The sequence below is a fragment of the Carettochelys insculpta genome, chromosome 14 (genome assembly GCF_033958435.1).
Source record: "Carettochelys insculpta isolate YL-2023 chromosome 14, ASM3395843v1, whole genome shotgun sequence".
In the NCBI taxonomy this organism is placed as follows: Eukaryota; Metazoa; Chordata; order Testudines; family Carettochelyidae; genus Carettochelys; species Carettochelys insculpta.
Window position 1 is genome coordinate 24250110 of NC_134150.1, and position 19796 is coordinate 24269905.

Here is a 19796-nt window from a genome sequence, read left to right on the forward strand (position 1 = left end):
TGCCTAAAAGCAGGATTGGGCTGCAGGGGCTTTCTCTGACCACCCAGGCCCATGTTCTGAAATATTGGTGGAGCATGTGCAACTTGGACCCAGACAGTTCACTACCTATGGGCCCAGTGGCTAATCCTGCCATCATGGAGCAGGATCAGGGAAAGGTGTGGGGTGCCTTCCCTAGTGCTCTACCCACTCCACTCACCTGATGCGGCTACTGGGGAGTGGGGTCAGAGAAGTGGGGTCATGAGTGCAGGGGTTTCCTATGGTACCATGTCTGGTGTTACCACCAGGGAATACGGTTGGGGTAGAGAGATGCTTCCCCTACCATCTTTCTTTCCCACCCACCTTACACTGGTGCCTGGGAGTGGGGTCAGGGTGTAGAGGGCATCCCTATCTGGGTCTTGAGGGCATCCTGTTGGGTCAGTGCCCTAGGGCCTGGGCCCCATAGGCCCAATGGCTAGTCTGCTGTTGGTCCCATGGCCTTGCTTATTTGTGTCAATGAGTCATAGGAGTGGCTATTCCTCATATTTTGGCTAAAGTGTCCACAGGCGGCTCATGGGATAGGAATAAGCTTCTTTCGAGGCTCATCTTAAGTGTGCCTTAACAGACCGTCAACTTGATTAGTTCATTGACAACATATTGGCAGCTTGGATATAAATTACATTGTAGATGTTATTACAAGAGCAAACACATTTGAAATACAGATATACAGTCAATATTCATACTTTTAGATGTGAAAATGATACATGCATACAAACAGACTAGTCATATTTAATACACTAACTTTCTTATCAATATCTTACATGACATACTTTGTATAAAGTTTGTGGCAGTTGTCTGACAGTGGCAATATTACTGACAAATGGTCGTATTGCAATCATACAGCATCACACAACACACTTCAAGACTCAAAATAGATTTTTTGAAACTTAAAGTTAAGTTTTCTTTGGAAGAGAAGAGCAAGATCATTGGCGTGAACAAACATGCTTAAAATTAGTCTTGCTGTGATCTGCTAAATCAACTGCTGTCTGGTAACAGAGAAAAATGGCTGAACTCTTTCAAACAGCAGGAACTAAATATTTTAATCTAATTGCTTTCATGTTATCTCTTGAGGGCTAACTTGTCAACAAGAAGGATTTACTATGTAAGAGAAAACGTATTTAATCTTTTTTTTCCTGTTCATTTACAGATCCACTTCAAAATTTTGAGAGGACACTGTGATACTGTGAGCTCCTGCCATTTCTGTTTTGAAGATACAAAAATCCTTTCTTGCTCTTATGACAAAACAATGAAACTCTGGGTATGTCATGAATCTAAAACAATCCAGTTGAACACCTAAACAGTTTTTTATTCAGTTTGTGAAATAACTAAACTGTTTCACAGGCACAATTACGGTGGAAACTCTATTATTCCCTACTTTAAACATACTCTTTGACAATCAGCAGTGCTTCATGTAAGCGCCTGGAGATGCTGCTTCTTGCACACTTCTTGTAGAGAGAGATACTCTGCTACAATATTATATGTGAACTCTTTCTGGAAAAAAACTCCCTGCATTTTGATGCTTTTTTTTTTAAAGTGGGAATGTCATGTTGTGCAGCTTTTATAGTGTTCATGAGGTTATTTTTTCCAATTGTCATGTTATTTCACCATTAATTACCTGAAACCAGTCTCTGACTAAGCAAATAACTTATATATATATATGTATGTGGACCTATTGACTTCAGTAGGATTTAGAGTTGCTTTTCAAGTACTTTGCTGAATAGCTGCAAACTTAAGCACATGCTCAGTTTCCATTAGGATATCTTGAGAAATTTTCGAGTGAAAGTTTGAGAATAGCTGAAGAAGAAAGCTTTACTTGTGGTCAGCTCAGGCACTAGCAGCATTCAGTACTTGCAGGATATCCAAGAGACAGGACTCATTCCACCTTTAACTCGTCCCATGAGACAATTGCAGAGCCCCTCCCTTTTTGGTAGGTTTTAAGGCAGATAATCATGAATACAACAATTATGTACAAGGAAATATTTGTAGGAGGCAAGACAGTAAATGAATTTATCTAGCAAAGTGGATCATTAAGGTGTTCACAATTTAATGTTGATTTAATATTGACAACTCCATTACTTTGTCAGAACTACACACACATTCCTAGTCGTATGGAACTGGAATTTGCAAAGTATAGCTTTTATTTTTAATGAAAATTATTGTATCAGATTTGTAAGTAAAGAGGTTTAAATGAAAATAAGATAAGTGTGGAATCTTCCTTAAACAAATTAGATGGAGGAAGGAGATGCAAGAAACCCACATCATTAAAAAGACAACATAATGTATTGATTTTTTTTTCCCTCAGATGTGGAAGATTAGTGCTACCTGATGTGATTTGCATATGTCAGGCATCATTGTATAAGAATACTTTTATCCAGTGCTTCCTGAGAGATTCTAAAAGAATCTATGTGACTGTTGAGGGCTTCTTAATAGGCCACACATAAGCAAGACAATGGTTCATATATCCTGATAACTTCCACTTCGTCAGGACAGCTCTGATTTCCTCGTCTGTAGTTGTAGCTGGACCCATTAGGTTTCATAAAAGACCAGACTTGATCACAAAGTCAGGGAAAATGTAAATTCTATTTTCTAGTCTCTTTGTTTGTTTTGAAAGAGTAGGTATCACGTGGGTATTTGAGAAACCATTTGGAATTTCACTTGTGATTGAAGGTACTTCCCTGGCAGTGCACACATCTTTTGGAAACCACAAATTAATAAGGTGCACAATACGCATGGTCTAAGTCAGGGTTTCTCAACCAGATGTTTGTGTATCCTGGAGTGTATGCAGCGGTCTTCCAGTGGGTACATCAGTGCATCTAGGTATTTGCCTAATGTTACATAAAAAGAACAAGCAAAGTCACTTCAAACTAAAATTGTGTACAGACAGTTGCTTGTTGGTAAATACAATCAGCAGTACACAAACTTAAACACATTTCAAATACAATAAAGAAAGTCTAATAAGTGGAAACTCTAGGTCAACGTATTTTCATTCTTTTACTCATACACAAAATAAATTTCCTTACTCATAAGCAATTCCACTAATTTCAGTGGGGTTAAATGGACCTGAATAAGAATTCAGGATCAGGGCCTGCATATTGTCTTACTTGCATGTGCCTCTTTAAAAACTGATGTGCTGCTCAGTGAAGCTCTGCGACATTTGAATTTCCCCTTCACTGTCTCCTTTGGAAATGTGCACAGTCTGGGCTTGGCAGCAGCTGCCCCAACAGAATTCTCAGCTGGAAGATATTCTGTTCAATTAAAAGCAGTAAATGATACACAGAATTTGAATGAAATTAAATTTGTCTGATTTTTTCCCCCTACTTATTCTGTGCTCCAGTAGTAGACTGTAGTGCCATTGTGTCTTTTTCTAAAGTTGGCCGAAACAAAAAACAAAAACCCTCCAAGTTTCATCCCACTTAAAACTTATTTACTTACAAAATCAGACATCAAAATGCAATGCATCAGAGCGCACTGTTACTGAAAAATTAGCTACTTTTCTGTTTTAGGATAGACTTATAAAATTAACTGGAATATAAATATTGGATGGATAAAGCTAATAATCCTTCTAATTCTCAGATCAGATGTTACAGTTGAGACCAAGTTCAGTTATTTCATGTAAATTATATGTTGCATATTTTTTCAGAATAATTTATCATGCTCTTTTGTCTTTATTTAAGGATGGTGAAAAAGGTGTTCCTGTTCAAGTCTTTGACGAACACCACATTGCTCCCATTTCTGAGTGCAGCTTGACTCCTGATAACAAAAGGTAACATTATATTTGTAATGTGTTTGTAAATATAAATAGAGAGGAGAAAGTAGTGCTGTGTGACTTCTAGATGTTACATTTTTACATCAAGTGAAAAAAGCCAGAACAAAACTCAGAACAAATATACTGAATATTACTCAGATGCTTTCATATAAATAGATTTGTTAGTGAGGAAACTGGACTAATCTTTTCTAAAGACACAAAGATAGGTGTTTTGAAATTGATTAAACACGTATAGATAGAAAAAGATTTATAGTTAGCCTATCTTTGACCATTTAGTATTACTTTTATAATGCAGTAATATGAACGATTATTTTGGTGTAAACAGATGTGTTTGAAATTAGATACTACATTATTGTAACAATATTCTGTTGTTATATTTGGAGCAATAGCATTTACAGAAATGACCATTATTGTTACATTGTTTAGTTAAAGTTGCAATCCATTTATTCTATGCTCAGTATTGGTTTCCAATCTAAAATCCACAGAAAAGGTGTTACCTCAAACCTGGTGGGCTAGATCAGAGGCCAAGGTAAAGTCTTCTTGCCAATATGAAGTAAATTGTTCAAAAGGTTTTTAAATTGTGAGACCCTACATAAGAAGCCAAATAGTTTTGTTTTTGTCCCACTGCAGCAAACATGCCTGACAGAACAGAGGAAAACTTAGGCCAAGTCTAGAGACCTATATTAGTATGACTATCACTCTGGTGTGTGAGAAATCCATACCCATGAGCAATGTAGTTATACAGACGTAAGCCCAGTGTAGAGAGCGGTGTTAATGGGAGAGTTTCTTCTGTCAGCATAGCTATCACCTTTGGTTCAGCTTCTTCTGTCAAAATAGGACCATCTTAGATACGACCATCATCGCTTAAGTGCTACAGTGACTCTAATGTAATGTTTTAAGTTCCTTGTCCATAATTTAGTTTACTGATAAAGCCAAGACCTTGTGTCAGATTACTGGTGTAAGAACAATTTCAAAATATATTAACTTGACTGGAAATGTTGCTAGATTATCGAGTCTAGCAATCTTTTAGCATGTCAGATTACCTATGCTTTCATTTTTTGGAAAAAAAAAAAAAAAAGTCTCTATTTCCTGTAGGCATAGAGCCCCCAAGCTAGGTCCCACCCTCCCCTCCTGTCACCGCCCCCCCGGCCGAGATTACTCACTTGGAGCTGTGCAAGCCACCCTGGGCTGAAGCTGCACTGTGCTAGCTGTCCCACGGCTGGAGCCCACCGGGGTTGGAGGAGCTGCCTCTGCCACCACGTGCTTGTCCCACCATGCGATGGAGCACATGTGCAGAGTGGCTGGTGGGGTGCCCCATGTGGTGTTGCTCTCCTGAGCCACATTTTACCACACTATGCTGCCCCAGTCACCAAACGTGATGGATGGGAAGCATATTGGACACCACGGCTCTACGCAGTGAGAGTCTTGAGAGAGTGGAACGTTACTTGCTTTATGATTCTGCTTCTTAGAAGAGTGGTTCTTCTTCCATCCACACAGGGGCAGGGAAGGTTATTATATTTACTATGTAGCGTGAGATTTTGTGGAGTTCTTGCTTTCCACACTTGAAAGTCATTATCTGGAATGTTTTGGGGTCTATGAAGTGGGACGAGGCTCTGTTGGGGGATTCTTAGAGTCAGATTTCAGTCCTGAGTGTTAAGATCTTAGAGAATTTCCTTAATGACTTATGCTGATGACACACGATTCAAGAGTGAGGAACCTGCAAAGTATTATCTTCAGAGGAGCATAATAAGGTAAGTAATTTTCATTTGCAGTAATATTAACAAAATGCAGCTATCCTCAGTGCTCTCACTGCTAAACTCTTTCTCTCTGTCTTAGTACCTGTGATGGGCCATTACATATAGTTTATGAAAATATGCCTATGATTTGAATGTCATAACTAAGATATGCTTTTTTGCAAGATTGCTCATGTAGTAAATTAATGGAAAGGTTGTGATTTACTTGTATGCATTTATAATTTGATACCTGTGTATCTGTAATAAAGATTAACAAAATAATTTATTAGGTGATGAGCTTTTGTGAGACAGACCTACTTCTTGGGTCTGTTCCATGAAAGCTCATCGCCTAATAAATTATTTTGTTAGTCTTTAAAGTGCTACATGACTGGCTTTTTGTTTTGTGAAAATACACACCAACAGGGCTACCTCTCTATGTCTCTAATGTATTTTTGCTGCTTTGGGTCACTCCCATTGCTGGCACTTCTGGGACTTACAATCAGTGCTGATGGCCCATCAGCAATGAACTATAATACAGCTTCGAGAATAACAAGAAGTCCTGTGGCACCTTATAGACTTACAGATATTTTGGAGCATAAGCTTTCGTGGGCAAAAACCCGCTTCATCAAGGGATGGGTGTGCTCCATTGACTACAGCCACCTAATGGGGACATGCAAAATTGCATTTGTTAAATCGGATGCTCAAAGTTGAATTAAATAACATAAATCTAAATTTATAGTATAGCCATACCACCAAGTGTTATTTTTGATATTGCTGTCCGTGGAGCGTAGTAGTAGCAAGCCTCTTCCACTTCTACATCTTGGATCATAGGCCACTAACAACCATTCGCCAATGTCTCCTGTCTTGGGCAGTCTTTTCTAGTTCGGACCAGTGGAGCATAGTGTAGATTAATTCCACTCAAACTGGAAAAATGAGCAAAAACACTTACGGATAAAATGTGTTGGTCACCACATTTTAAATATGATAAAAGATGCTTTTTGCTGTCGACTGAGGTTTTGAAGATTGCTAAACAGACAAGCAGACATTCACAGTGGCTACATCTACGTGGCGTGCTGCTGCTGGCAGGGTCATACAAATGAGAGCACTCGACAATGCAAATGAGGGACCTCATCATGCATCTCATGTGCATACTCTCACATGATGACTGGCCCGGCAGAGGCAAAACATAAACAAGAGGTAAGGGGCAGTTAACAAGGGAGATTTGGGTTTTGGTCAGCAGAACCTCATCTGCACGGCTTGTTTTGTGGCAACAGAAGCCTCTGTCAGGACAGCAGTCATGTGAGAGTATGCAAATGAGGTGCATGATTTGTAAACGAGTGCCTCATTGGCATAGTTAAGTGCCCATATTTGCATGACCCTGCCGGCAGCAGCACACCGTGTAGACAAAGGCAGTTTGTTGACCTTTATATTCATTCTGATAATAAAGAGTAATTATTATGTTATTTAATATTCAGAATAAATGTTATTTCAGATATGTGGGAATGTTTTAGTAAAAATGCAGAAGAAAAAAAAGTGAGCTCCCATTTACCTGAAACTGGTCTTTCTAGCATACATTATTAAATGCCTTTGTTGTGTAATGTGGCTTTGTATTTGTGCTTAGAAAGGTTGGTGGTGTTACACAATGGTATCAATTGATGAAAATGGGGAAAACTAGCAACTAGAATGCTTTACATTCAGAACAGCAAACGCCCCATAACTGCTTAAAATTCATTCTAAAGTTAGTGGTAGTAAAATGCAGGATTGCTAGTAGGAGTAAATAAAAATGGGTAGGCTCCATGCATTCCAAGTGACATAGAAGGTTTGTTTTTTTTAACTTCTAGTATAAAAATTCCAACTTCTCTTTCCAAAATAATGAACACCTTTTTGGGCAATAGCTTTGGCAAATGTATGAAAGCAAAACATATTTCTTAAATTATTGAGAAATAGGGAGAACAAATAATTTAACAGAAAACTAACGGTATTTCCTTTTTTTCCCCACAAAGACAAGTTTTTATTGTTTTTACACTAAAAGCATTTTAAATCTGACTTCTTTTAATGGAAACATTGATTGTTGTTTTTCTTAATATGCTTCATTTTTAGAGTGGTAACATCATCATATGATAAAACAGTAAAGGCTTGGGATATGGAAACAGGAAAAATGCTTGTATGTATTGATTTTTTTCAATGTGTTTATCAGAAATTTGCAACATCAAATTCATGACGAGTTTTAAGTTGGAGATATGGTAAAAAATGGAATCCTCACATTGGGCAGCAATGTGCTTTAGTCTATAGGCTCAGCTGGAAGAGTGATTAACTGTACGAGGCAAGTCAATTTATTGATGTGTCTTAGTTACTTCATCTAAAAAAAATATAAGAACGATTACTTACCTGGAAGGCTACCCTGAGGATTAATTCGTTTAATATTTGTTACCACTTTTATGACCTCAGCTGGCCAGTGCTATTTAATTTTAAATTTTCCATTAATGTAAAATAGTAAATGGGTTTTAAAAAGTTTAAATACTGTAAACACACATCTATCAGAGTTCATCAAATAACAAACAGTAGAAAAAAGCCTATTTACTTATTATAGAAATACTGGTAGTTTCGTATCTCATAACTAATCTCAAAAAGCATGATTTTCAAAACGATTTACTTTCTTTTTCAGTGGACTGTAGATCAAGAAGGGCCTGTAACTTCATGTAATATTTCTTGTGATGGTAAATATGTGGTATGTGGCTTGGACATAGAAAATGCTATATGTGTTACTGATGCAGTAAATGCCACAACGGTGGCATATGTTCAAGGTAGTACTCAAAATCTTTATGTTGTTTTGTTCTTTTCTTAAGTATTGAATCTGATTAGATAATTTTTGATTGCTTAACTGAAGAGCAGTTAGATTCAAACAGTCTTTTGTGAGGCTGGGATACCAACCAATATATAATGAAGAGGAAGCAGCATTTAAGAAGGCATATCACAAATGTGTACTCCACAAGGCAGTGAATATAGAATACCAGGATTTTCTTTCTTTAGAATATTTTATCCAGTTACACTTTGCACAGCTTTGTCAACAGGTGTTCAAATTAGTGTGTGCCAGTGGCATAGGCAGACTAGGACACTTGGGTGGGCCTCAATTTAGGATGGGCAGTGACAGGAGGGCAGGGGCAGGAGCCATGAGGGACATATCCTCCCCTCTTCCCACTCTACCAAACCCTGTGGAGACTGATAGACACTGGCCTGGGGAGCTACAAAAATGTGTGGGGAGGTATTTTGAAGAAAAGTGCAGCCTACCTGCATCCCCTCCACCTAGCACTCCAGAGGAAGGGTGGGATCTGGGGGCTTGTCCCACTCTGCCTGACACTTTAGCTGGGGAGCCAGGGTCAGGGCTCAGGGCTTGCCCTGCTCCACCCACCAGGCAGTCCTGTTGAGGAGCGAGGTCAGTACACTGGGGCTCACTCAACTCAAACAGGGTGGGGAGGGGAGAAGGGTTAGAGCTGCAGAAGCTTGTCCTGCTCTGCCTGCCTAGTGCTCTGGCTGGGGTTTGGGTCTGGGCTGTGGGACTTGCCCAGTTCTAGTGGGGAGAGGGGTCAGGGTACAAAGTGATGGGTGGAAGAGATCAGCAAAGTGATAGGTGGAAGGAGCAGGGCAAGTCCCTGACCCGACTCCATGGCTGGAGCACCAGATGATCAGAGTGGAGCAAGTCCTGATCCCTGAACTCAGCAGGAGCCTGGGGTGAACAAACAGAGCAAGACCCTATGGCCTGACTCCCCTTCTGGGAAAACTGGGCAAGAACACTGGGTGGGCTGAGCAGGGCAAGCACTGGGACAAGAGCAGAGCTGGGACCTGGTGAGCTTGGATGGTAAGTGAGTGGTGCCAGGCCCACCCATGGCCACGCCCCTGGTATCTGCAAGGTACTTAACCATTTATATGGGTTAGCAGTCTGCCACTTACTCTTCCTTTTCCCTTATCTTGTTCCTCTCCCGTTGACATGTTTTTTTCTGTCATAGATGCCTCAGAGGATTTTTAATTTTAGATTTTTCAGCATCAGCAGATTGGTGTTGTTTGGTCTGAGTGCTGCATTTGAGGTGCATTGATGATGGAATTTATCTCAGATTATTAGGTCTGGTTAAACATTCTGCATTACTTAAGGCTCATGTAATCCCAAGTGTGCACTCTTTAAGTGGCTGAGGGGCTTGAATAGGACTCAGGGTAAGTTTCATCCCAGATTTTGTGATGCGGGTTACTATTTCCTTTATTTTTCTTTCCCAAACCTCTGGGATACCGACTATGCTGCCATAAAAACACCAGGAACTGGAGGGAGATTAGATAAGAGGTTGATCAGTAACATGGTTCATGAGTCTACTTGTGGACTCAGATAAAACCTGTAAGACTGAATTCCACTGATTGCTTTGCAATAAGCAAGAAGTCTTGTGTGTTTTCTCTGTGTACATAAACATATTGTCTTGTTACACGTTTTAATGATCTAATTTACTTAGCATGATTTTTAAAATTTTCCTCTCTTTGGTCTGTAAAATAAAAATGGTTTAAAGTCAGTTTTTGGTTTTGCACAATACATTTGCACAATAACAGATGTTGGGATGCTAACACTGCAATGGCATGTTTATTGCACTTAAAGAATCTTTCCATGACTTTGTTTTATTAGACTTTGTAAGAATAGCTTTTTATTAGAATTAGATTATGGATCAAAATTAGCCTGACAGTAGTTTTGATTTTTAGGCCTAATTCCCTTTTAAAAGCAATTTCACCGCTGAGACCTCAGCTGCAAAGCATATCAGCACATCTTTAAGGGCTTGACTCTGGTATATGCTGAGCACCTTCAATTCCCAATGAAGCCTGCAGAAGTTGAAGATGCTCTGCACATTGCAGAATCAAGCCCTAAATATTTGAACAATCTCATAAATTAAAAGTTAAACAATAATTTAAGTGCTTTGCTGAAATTGCATTATTATTCCTTAAAGGAACACTGTCAGACCAGAATTGGTTTAGAATGACTTCAATAGAGCTACTAACATGCTCCCAGTTTAATCATGTACTTTGCTAGATCGGTGCCTGAAAGTTTATAAATGACGTAATGGTGAGCTTGTGACTTACATTAGATTCTTTAGCAAAAAATGCAAAGTCTATAAAGCTACTGCTCCTTTGAATTTTAAAATTTAATTTAAGGCATAGAATAAGGATGTGTTTTAATAAAGTTATTGATCAAAAGACAACATAGTTAAGATTTATTCATAACTGAGGAAAACTTAATGTTTTCCATAAAATTTCAAATGTACTGTTTTGCTTTTGCTGGAGTTTATTGTATACTTTCAACTGAACTGCATCATTATAAGAAAGGCTTTTTCATTACGTTGTTCTGTATACAAACTGGATAGTTACCATGTATAAAAAATCCTACATATGGTATAATGGATTTTGAGTTGGTCTGCATACTTCAAATATCCTTTACCTTTTTCCAATTTATTATTTCTCAGACAAATTCTAATCACATTTTTGAGACTATTGCAAATTAATATTTAAATTAATATGGCTTTAATTTATAGATTAAATATGGTTTCAGCATCTATAGATGTTAGTTTATTGATTTGAAATATTTACAAAGATGATTTTTTTACTGTGTGTCATGAAAGTATCTCTCATGGCAGAATAGCTGACAAATAATATAACAAAACCAATGAGTGGTCAGTATTTTCATAACAGAATTCACTTTAGTAATATGTTAGTAGTAAGCGTAAGATTTATATTTGTTAGTCTGCTGTTTCATAGGACTGCTTAATCTTCCTGTTATATAATATTTCACTTTAGTGTAAGTACCCCTCCAAGTCCTTGAAGAATGCTTACTGTCCAGTCAGATCAGATAAGATCTATGAGGTTATTGCTCGCCTTTTTATTTCAGAATTGCCTTTTGTTTTAGATGAAGGTTTTTAATCCACCTGTCCAGTACTGACACCACCACAGCAGTCTTTTTTTCCTGCTTGGAGAATACTATTCTTGAGTTTAGTCAAAAATCAGTGCTTAAATGGAGAAGTGCTGTGCTTTCCTCTAAAGAACTAGCTAGCATATCAACTTCATGACCTGCCAGGGTTCGAAGTTTGGATTGCCTGCATATAATCCAATTTACTACTTTCACAGCCAATTAGTGAAACTGGTTTAGCAGAAAGAGTAATCTCAAGTCACCAGTGACTATTTTGACGTGACATTCTGTAATACTTAAAATAATTGTTAGAAATTACCTATTGCAATCAGTTTGGAGTACATCATTAAATAATATATATATTTTTAAAGTTTTTTTGTACAGAATTCTCATTCTGGGGACTACAGCTCTCTAGTGTAAAATAGTGTAAAAAACTATCTCCCTAAGGTCTTAAAGTTTTTAAGACCAAATGTTAGTGCTTACAGTTAGGTGGGAACCACCAAGCCTCCACTAGTGTTTCATGCCCAAGATCTAATTGCTTATTCACATTATTGTTGTTTTCTTATTCTTGTTACCTATTGAGATTGTTCTTTTTGGGGTACCTCTAGAGCTATTTACTCTCTGGGAATTAGAATCTTCGCGAGAAGATATCATTAGAGAAAGGAGAATGCTTCTCTGAAGCTATAATTTTATATGATATTCACTCAGTCTACCCATCTCCTCTGAAAGTTCAGAAGGGAATTTTTGTGGTGATTTTTTTCTTCTTACACTTGGATATTTTATTGTTCTGTCTTTTGGCAGGTTGCATTTTCAAACACTTTGTTAGGTTATTGGCTAATTTTGTTTGGTTTTCCATTCATTTCTATCTTAATAAGGAGTGGATGGTTTGAAGGGCAGTAAGTTCGTTCAGCTGATTTATATAACACCAGCTGTGGAGGAAAGGTGTATTATGCTCCTGGCTCAGTGCTGTTGGGGGGAAGCACCCTCAAGAGTTTAGGGAGTTCTACCTTTCTTGAACTAGAGAGTTGAGACCCAAATTTGACAATATTGAAAATAGCATATTCAGAGAAGCAGAATTACAAGGTAGGAAATATTCTGGTTTTGGTTTTTATTACAGATCACCACAGAAGCACAGTCACAAGATGTCGTTTTGACCCTGACAATGAGAGAATCTGTTCAGTATCATCTGATCAGACCATAAAGCTTTGGGACATCATAGCACAATCCACCACTATCGCAATTGATGAGTAGGTAAAAATAGCGTATCTATGTTAGGAAAGGTTTATACGTACTAAGTATCAGTTACATTTGTGTTACACCTTGTATTGGGAAAATGAACAGTAATGGATTTCAGGTGTTATGTTCTCATCTGAGGTGGCTCCAGTCAGACAGAGAAGTCAATCTGTTTATCTCAGAATGATGAAGGGAAGCTTTGAAGCTCTCAAGATTTGACCTTTTGGTTCCAGGAAGGGTACAGATTTCACATCTGAGTTTTAGATTCAGAAGTCACCAATCCTAGATAGGGAATTGCCAACTATAAGTTTTCTCTCTGGCTAATTTCAGTGTGAGTGCACCCTCAGATCAAGACTTATCCTTCAAAGTTAAATATATCTTGTACATATGCATATGTTCCATTTTGCATTCCTTTCAGAGACCGAGCCTGGTAAGATGGTGTGTATTGTAAACCAGAGGATTTTATTTACACTGTGGCTGTGTCTACACTAGCCCCCTTCTTTGAAGAAGGCATGGTAATCAGCCTGAGTGGAGAATACTAATGAAGTGCTGCGATGAATATGCAACACCTCATTAGGCTAATTCTCCCCACAGCAACTTTGAAGTTGCAAACTTCGAAGCGCCAGCATGCTGTATAGCTGTGGGCACTTTGAAGTACCTGCACAACTTTTGGGGAGAAAGAGCACTTTTGGGGAGTAAGGGTACCTACACAACAATATTTTGGGGAGTAAGGACACTGTGAAGTTGGTGTGAGTACTTTGAAGTGCCCGCAGCTACATGGCATGCCAGGGCTTCGGAGTTTGCAATTTCGAAGCTGCTGCAAGGAGAATTAACCTAATGGGGTGCAGCATATTCATCGCAGCACTTCATTAGTATTCTCTGCTCAAGCTGATTACCATGCCCCCTTCAAAGAAGGGCTATACTATAGGCACAGCCCTTGTGTGACAACAAACAGGTGATGAACCTTTACTTTAAAATCAGTTAGTGTTCGATCCTATGAGATTTTGAACACTATGATGTCATCCAGAAAAACACTTAATCACATTCTTTATCTTTGGCAAACTAACAATTCCAGTGGCTTTCACCAAACTACTCAGATGGTAAAAACTAAGGAAGTGCTTAAGTGTTTCACTAGATGGGGCCAGAGTATTCAGACCTTGCAAGATCAAGCCTTTATAGCATTTTAACAGTTTTAAAAATCACACTATCCCATTGCAGTCATTTTCGTGTGTATTTCAGGGCACACACCAATGTCATTTCAGACTGCTGCTTTACCATAGATGGTCATTACTTGTGCACAGCATCTTGGGACAAAACCTTAAAAATATGGGATATAAAAACAGGGGAGTTTCGTTGTCATGGACCTGTTTGCTTGAATGAAGGCCATGAAGGTTCTGTTAGTTCCTGCATTTTTAGCAAAGATGGTGAGTTATGTTAAATACCATTATACACATCTTTAAGCATATATGTGTAGGATGTTTCAGATGAGTCACAGGGGGTCACATACCAACCATATGACTAATTTATTTCTCAAATTCAAAATGTAATGTTTTTCATTCTGATTTAAGTGGCCACCTACGTAATATAAGTAAACTGAAATTGATGGGCTGTGTTCTGCCTTACTTGGGCATATAAAACGCTGCTTAATTGATATAATCATCAGAGATTTACTGTAAAAAGACTGTGATTGAGATAGATAATAGAAACAAAATATTGAGCTACGTCACAGACTAAATTCTTGCTATTATTCATCTGATATTAGTTAATGGTTGTAAGGCACTCTGAAAATATAAAACTCCATGGGTGAATCTACACTAGGAACTCACTTCGAAGTTAGGCACTACTTGGAAGTAGCCAGTAGAGAGTACACACATTTTTCCCTTACTTTGAAGTCCTTACTCCATTCCCGGGAATGGAATATTGCCCTACTTTGAAGCTAAACTTGTAGACGCTCAGCTTTGAAGTTGTGCTTTGAAGTGAGCATCTTCAAAGTTATTTTTTGTAGTGTAGATGCAGCCCATATAAAGTAAATGCTATATATCATTACTGTTAAGCATATTGAATGAGAGAGGATGTCACTGTGTCTGTAGTCAGTACCTCCATGAGTAAAGTTTTGTCCTGCTTCATTCAACATTTTCCAATGTTTCAGAAAAATATCTTTATGGTATTTTGAGAGATACAGTAATAGAGCACTATGACTGTGTAAAGTGGTTGATATTTTAATACTTCCATATCCCAGGTTATAAACTACATGTTTGGCTAAATAAGCTGTGAAGCTGAATGATTGTGTTCATTTGCCTGTGATATTTCTATTACAGAGTTAAAGAGAACACCACACATTTGTTATATTGAAATGTCTTCTCTCCATTTCACTCTGCTTGGTTATTACAAAGCTTTGTGTCCTCAGTGGCTGTTTCTCTCAGAACCTCCCGTCTGTATAGCCGTTTAGTCAGGGTTGATCCTGCTTTAGGCAGGGGCTGGACTAGATGACCTTCTAAGGTCCCTTCCAGCCCTAGGATTCTATAATTCTGTGGACTTCTTTTAAAGTACTTACCCCTTTTCATCTTGTCATCCCTTTAAACCAAGTTTTCTCAGTTCAGTGACTTCAATCCCAAACTACACACGGGAACGTCCAAGGTGATAGCACAAATTTAGTTGGGCAGTAGCATTCATGGGATAGTAGTTGACTTGCAGATAGACCTCTGAATGTTTGTGGTTGGAAATATCACCTCTGGTTCAAAAATCTTTATTCTACTCAAAAATCTTTATTCTACTCAATGCAAAGGTGATAGGGAGATCATTACAAGAAAGCTTTCTTGACATTTTCCCACACTATCTGTGCCCCATTTAAAAAGAATATGCTGTATTTTGGAGTCAATGAAATAGATTTACCTCCGGAAAGGTTTGAAGCCCCTATGAATGAAGTGTATTTAAGCCACTGGTTCCCAGTTGATGCAAGTACTAAACTTACCAGTAAAATAAAAAGCTATAATAATGAATAAATTTGGTTGCTTTGCTGGCAACAGCTTAATAATTTTAAAAATTAAAAGCTTCCTCATATTTCAAGTTGTCAGCATTTTCTTTTACCTTTTTTTGTAAACTCAGTTGTATTTTTCATAATTTAACTTTATTCCGATGTTCCTACTCATTTAAAAAAACTTCAGGGACTTTCACTACCTTGCTAGAGTGTTACCAGTGCATTATTTACCTTCTGTTAACTGTCTAACACAAAGTGGATGGAGCTTGTTCTGTCACTCTGTACAGAAAAAACAGAAGAATAATATGGAATCTAATTTTGTATTTTAGCATCTCTTGTGGTATCTGGAGCATATGACAAAACTGTAGCTCTGTGGAATGCAGGAGCAAGATATAAAAAACTAGCATTAAAGGTACTAAATTATTGTTTGGTCGCTAGTTTACCTAGAAGCTATACAGTTGCACTGCTTATGTGAAAATTGCATATCTGTTTACATTAACTGACACGTGTGTCTTTTTCTCTCTCTTCCCCGACCCTAATCCTCATAGACATGGACAAGAGTCTGTAATACACTCTGTGTGACTGTAATTTCCTGGGGACACGTATTATTGTATAATTACCAGCAAGGCTATTTTCTTTGTCAGATATATTCCTAGATTAGATTTCTGTCTTACTGCTTCAGTTGTGTTAGTAACTGCATTATGTAGAATAGCATATTTACCTTGGAAGATCATAAATTTCCCCTAGTAAGAGACTGGTCAGTATGTTCATACATTTAAAAATGCTACATCCCTTTTTATATATGTATGGATCCATATAATATAGTGATCTGTATTTTAAAAAAGTTAAAGTTGCAAAGAAGATGCACTCAAAAGTCAGGAAATGCCAAAGTTAAGATTACCTGTTCAACCATAACTCTTTATAATGCATCTTTCATTACAGGTACATGATCAAGTACTTTCTTATTCAGTGTTTAGTGTAGATGGTGCTCAGTAAATGAGGCAGCTGTGTGAAATTTTCTTTATCGTCAATGTTCAGTGTCTGCCCTCATTCTTCATTCCCTCTCTCATACCTGAGGCAGCAAGGTGGTGTCTGTGGAGGAAGCACATTTTGCTACATAAGAGCTAGGAAGTTTGGGACTTCATGGTATAAATTGTCAAAGGCCCTTCAAAATGTACCATTGCAATTCGATTATTGACTTGAAAAGATTAGATGTTAGCTGTGGACATGATGGATTTTACCTCTAAGAGTACAGCTCTTTATTATATGGTGTCCTTAATCCAGTTTTGGTGACATTAAGATTGGTCTGAAGCCATGTGCTGCACATTGACTGCCAAAGATACACACGCATTGCCGGTAGCAAGGGCAGAATACAGTAGCTGCACAGCTACTCTGGGAAAGCAGAGAAATTCAGTGTATCTGTTATTCTGGTCACTGCATCTGTTATGTGCAAGAACTGAGTTTAATGTTTTATTCTTCACCAAGTGCTTGCTCATATCTATTCAAGTAATGTGTGCATGTGGACAACTGTCCAGTTGGCTTTGAAGCCTCCTGGAGTGGCACTGATGTGGAGTCCTATATATGACCCTGCAGTCCCAGCCGCCCCTCAGTTCCTTCTTACCTCCAGTGCAGGCTGTTAGACCTGTGGCGGGGTGCTTTGTGGCCATGCCAAAACTCCCTAGATCTTTGTCGTGTACATAGTTGTAAATAGTACTCTTAAGCTGCTTCTACACTTGCCCCCTCCCATCAGAAGTGGCATGGTAATGAGGCAATTCAAAGCAGGCTAATAAGGTGCTAATGTGCATATTCAGTGCCTCATTAGCACAATGACGACCATGTGAATTTCGAAGTGCAGGCTTCAGATTGCAGATTGACAGTGTAGATGGGGGCAGCTTTGAAATAAGCACCCAACTTCGACCGGAGTAAGGGGATGTCGAACTGGGGCACTTATTTCAAAGCTGCTCCTATCTACATTGTTAATCTGCAATTTGAAGTCTGCACTTTGAAAGGCATGCGGCTACCATTATGATAATGAGGCTCTGCATATGCACATTTGCACCTCATTAGCCTGCTTCAAATTGCCTCATTACCATGCCACCTCTGATGGGAGGGTGCAAGTGTAGAAGAAGCCTTAAACTAGTTGTGTGTTCTAGTTAGCGAGTGTTAGGCAGTCAGCGGGTAGAGAAGGGTCTTCCTTCTTTCTCCATCCCCGTTCCAGGGATTGGACCATGAAAAAGTACGAGGACTTCAAGCAGTGTAACTGCTGCTTGACATCTATGCTGATGAGCGACCACCACAACTCCTGTCTTCACTGTTTTGGGCAAGTTCATCAGGCTGTGATAAGTGCCAAATGTGCCAGTCAAGCCCTTGACTCCCAAGGAACATGATTGTGGGCACTCTGCTAATCAGTGGAGCATCACCTGAATTTCTCCTGGGTGGCTGTCTAAGCGCTCACTTAGAGGGAACACTGCTTATATCTTCATTTCTAGATTTAGCTTGATTCTTTTCCTGTGGTCGCAGACCTAATGATACTATTGCAGATCTCCATGCATGCTCAGTGATCAACTATACAGCAGCAAGCAGAAACAACCCCTGCAATTGCCTGCCTCCTGAGTTATCTTCCTTCCCTTGAAGTGGAGAAAGACTGGGGCTAGCCCTCCGAGCTCTGCCCCTTTTTGTTGTCTTAACCACATCTTCAAATTGTTGTATGCTGTGTGCACTAGAAAACATCTCATTGTGGAATCTCCATCTCTGGAGATATTTAAGAACAGGTTAGATAAATGTCTATCAGGGATAGTCTAGACAGTATTTGGTTCTGCCATGAGAGCAGGGGGCTGGACTTGATGACCTCTCAAGGTCCCTTCCAGTCCTAGCATTCTATGACTCTGTGATTCTATCTCGTTTTGTTCTTCTCTCCTCCCAGCCCATATATATCATTAGCAAGGAGGCCTGGAACCAAAAATAACTATTGGTGCTTTCTTTCTAGGATAAAAGGTGGTGGAACCCAAACCCCAAACTACCACCCTGGCGGCTTAACCACCCATGTGGCACCAAACTGCCCCCTCCCACCACTAGGATTAATGCCCCCCCCACATGGCCCATCCTGCCCTTAGGCTTAATCCCCCCCCATGGCCCCAAACTGCACCCAGGCTTAACCCCCCAAACTGCCAGTAGGCTTATCTCCCATCTCCCCAACATGGCCCCAAACCATGCCCAGGCTTAACCCCCTTCTTGCCCCATATGGCCCCAGACCACCCCTAGGCTTGCCTCCCGTGTTACCCAAAATTGGGCTGGCTACTAAGCTTAGGGAGGACTAATGACCCACCAGAGTTTGGCAGAAAGCAACTCATTTATTACAATGATAACTAAGCTCAGGAAAGGGGTGGGGGAAGGGGTCACATTCATACTCACGCTCCCAGGCACTGGAGAAGTCAGGCGTCTCTCAGGACAGGCACATCACTGGAGATGTCTTCCCTTGGCAAGATGGAATGCAATGCAGTGGACCACTGCCAGGCAGTCTGGGTGAAGGGCCTTGCTGGGAGGTGCAATCTTGCGAGCGCACTCCTGAGCATCTGGCTTCTTCCCCTTTTAAGGACCTGCTCCTTTGGGTCTGTGGCTGGAGATGACTTGGCCATGTCTGGCTGGTCAAACCCCACCTCATGTGCATGCATGGGGCATGTGATTGCTCCCTGATCAACGTCTCTGCTGCTGAGCGTCCATGTCTTGAGCACGTGGTTGCTGCCTGATCAGGGTCTCAGACACTTTGTCTACCTGGAGCTCTGCTGATCTGCCAGCTTCTTAGACAGCCTGTTCATCCCAACACACATTCCAGGAGAGGGTGGAGGGAGAGCCATATCCCAGGCATTCAGTGAGAGACAGGAGAGGAGGTGTAACAAGTTTTTAGATGTACAGATCAGAGCTTCTCCTACAACACCCTGTGCGGCCCCAAACCATGACCAGGCTTAACCCCTCACCCCCACCGCCTCTATGCAGCCCCAAACCATGCCCACGCTTAACCCCCAACTCCGCTACACTGCCCCAACCTCCCCTAGGTTTAACCTTGCTGCACACCTCCAAACTGCCCCCATCCAAACCTAGGACTCACTTACCAGCTTGCACAGG

At 39.7% G+C, this 19796-nt stretch overlaps 1 protein-coding gene across 1 annotated transcript in view; it reads left to right on the top strand.

The window, feature by feature from the left end:
- Positions 1-19796, top strand: part of WDR88 (WD repeat domain 88) — a 29119-nt gene that overhangs the window by 2201 nt on the left and 7122 nt on the right. Inside the window, exons 2-8 of the mRNA XM_075009131.1 lie at positions 1184-1294; positions 3711-3799; positions 7636-7699; positions 8201-8339; positions 12582-12711; positions 13937-14121; positions 16004-16086. Of these exons, the coding sequence (XP_074865232.1) occupies positions 1184-1294; positions 3711-3799; positions 7636-7699; positions 8201-8339; positions 12582-12711; positions 13937-14121; positions 16004-16086 (801 nt within the window). The remainder of the gene's footprint in view (positions 1-1183; positions 1295-3710; positions 3800-7635; positions 7700-8200; positions 8340-12581; positions 12712-13936; positions 14122-16003; positions 16087-19796) is intronic.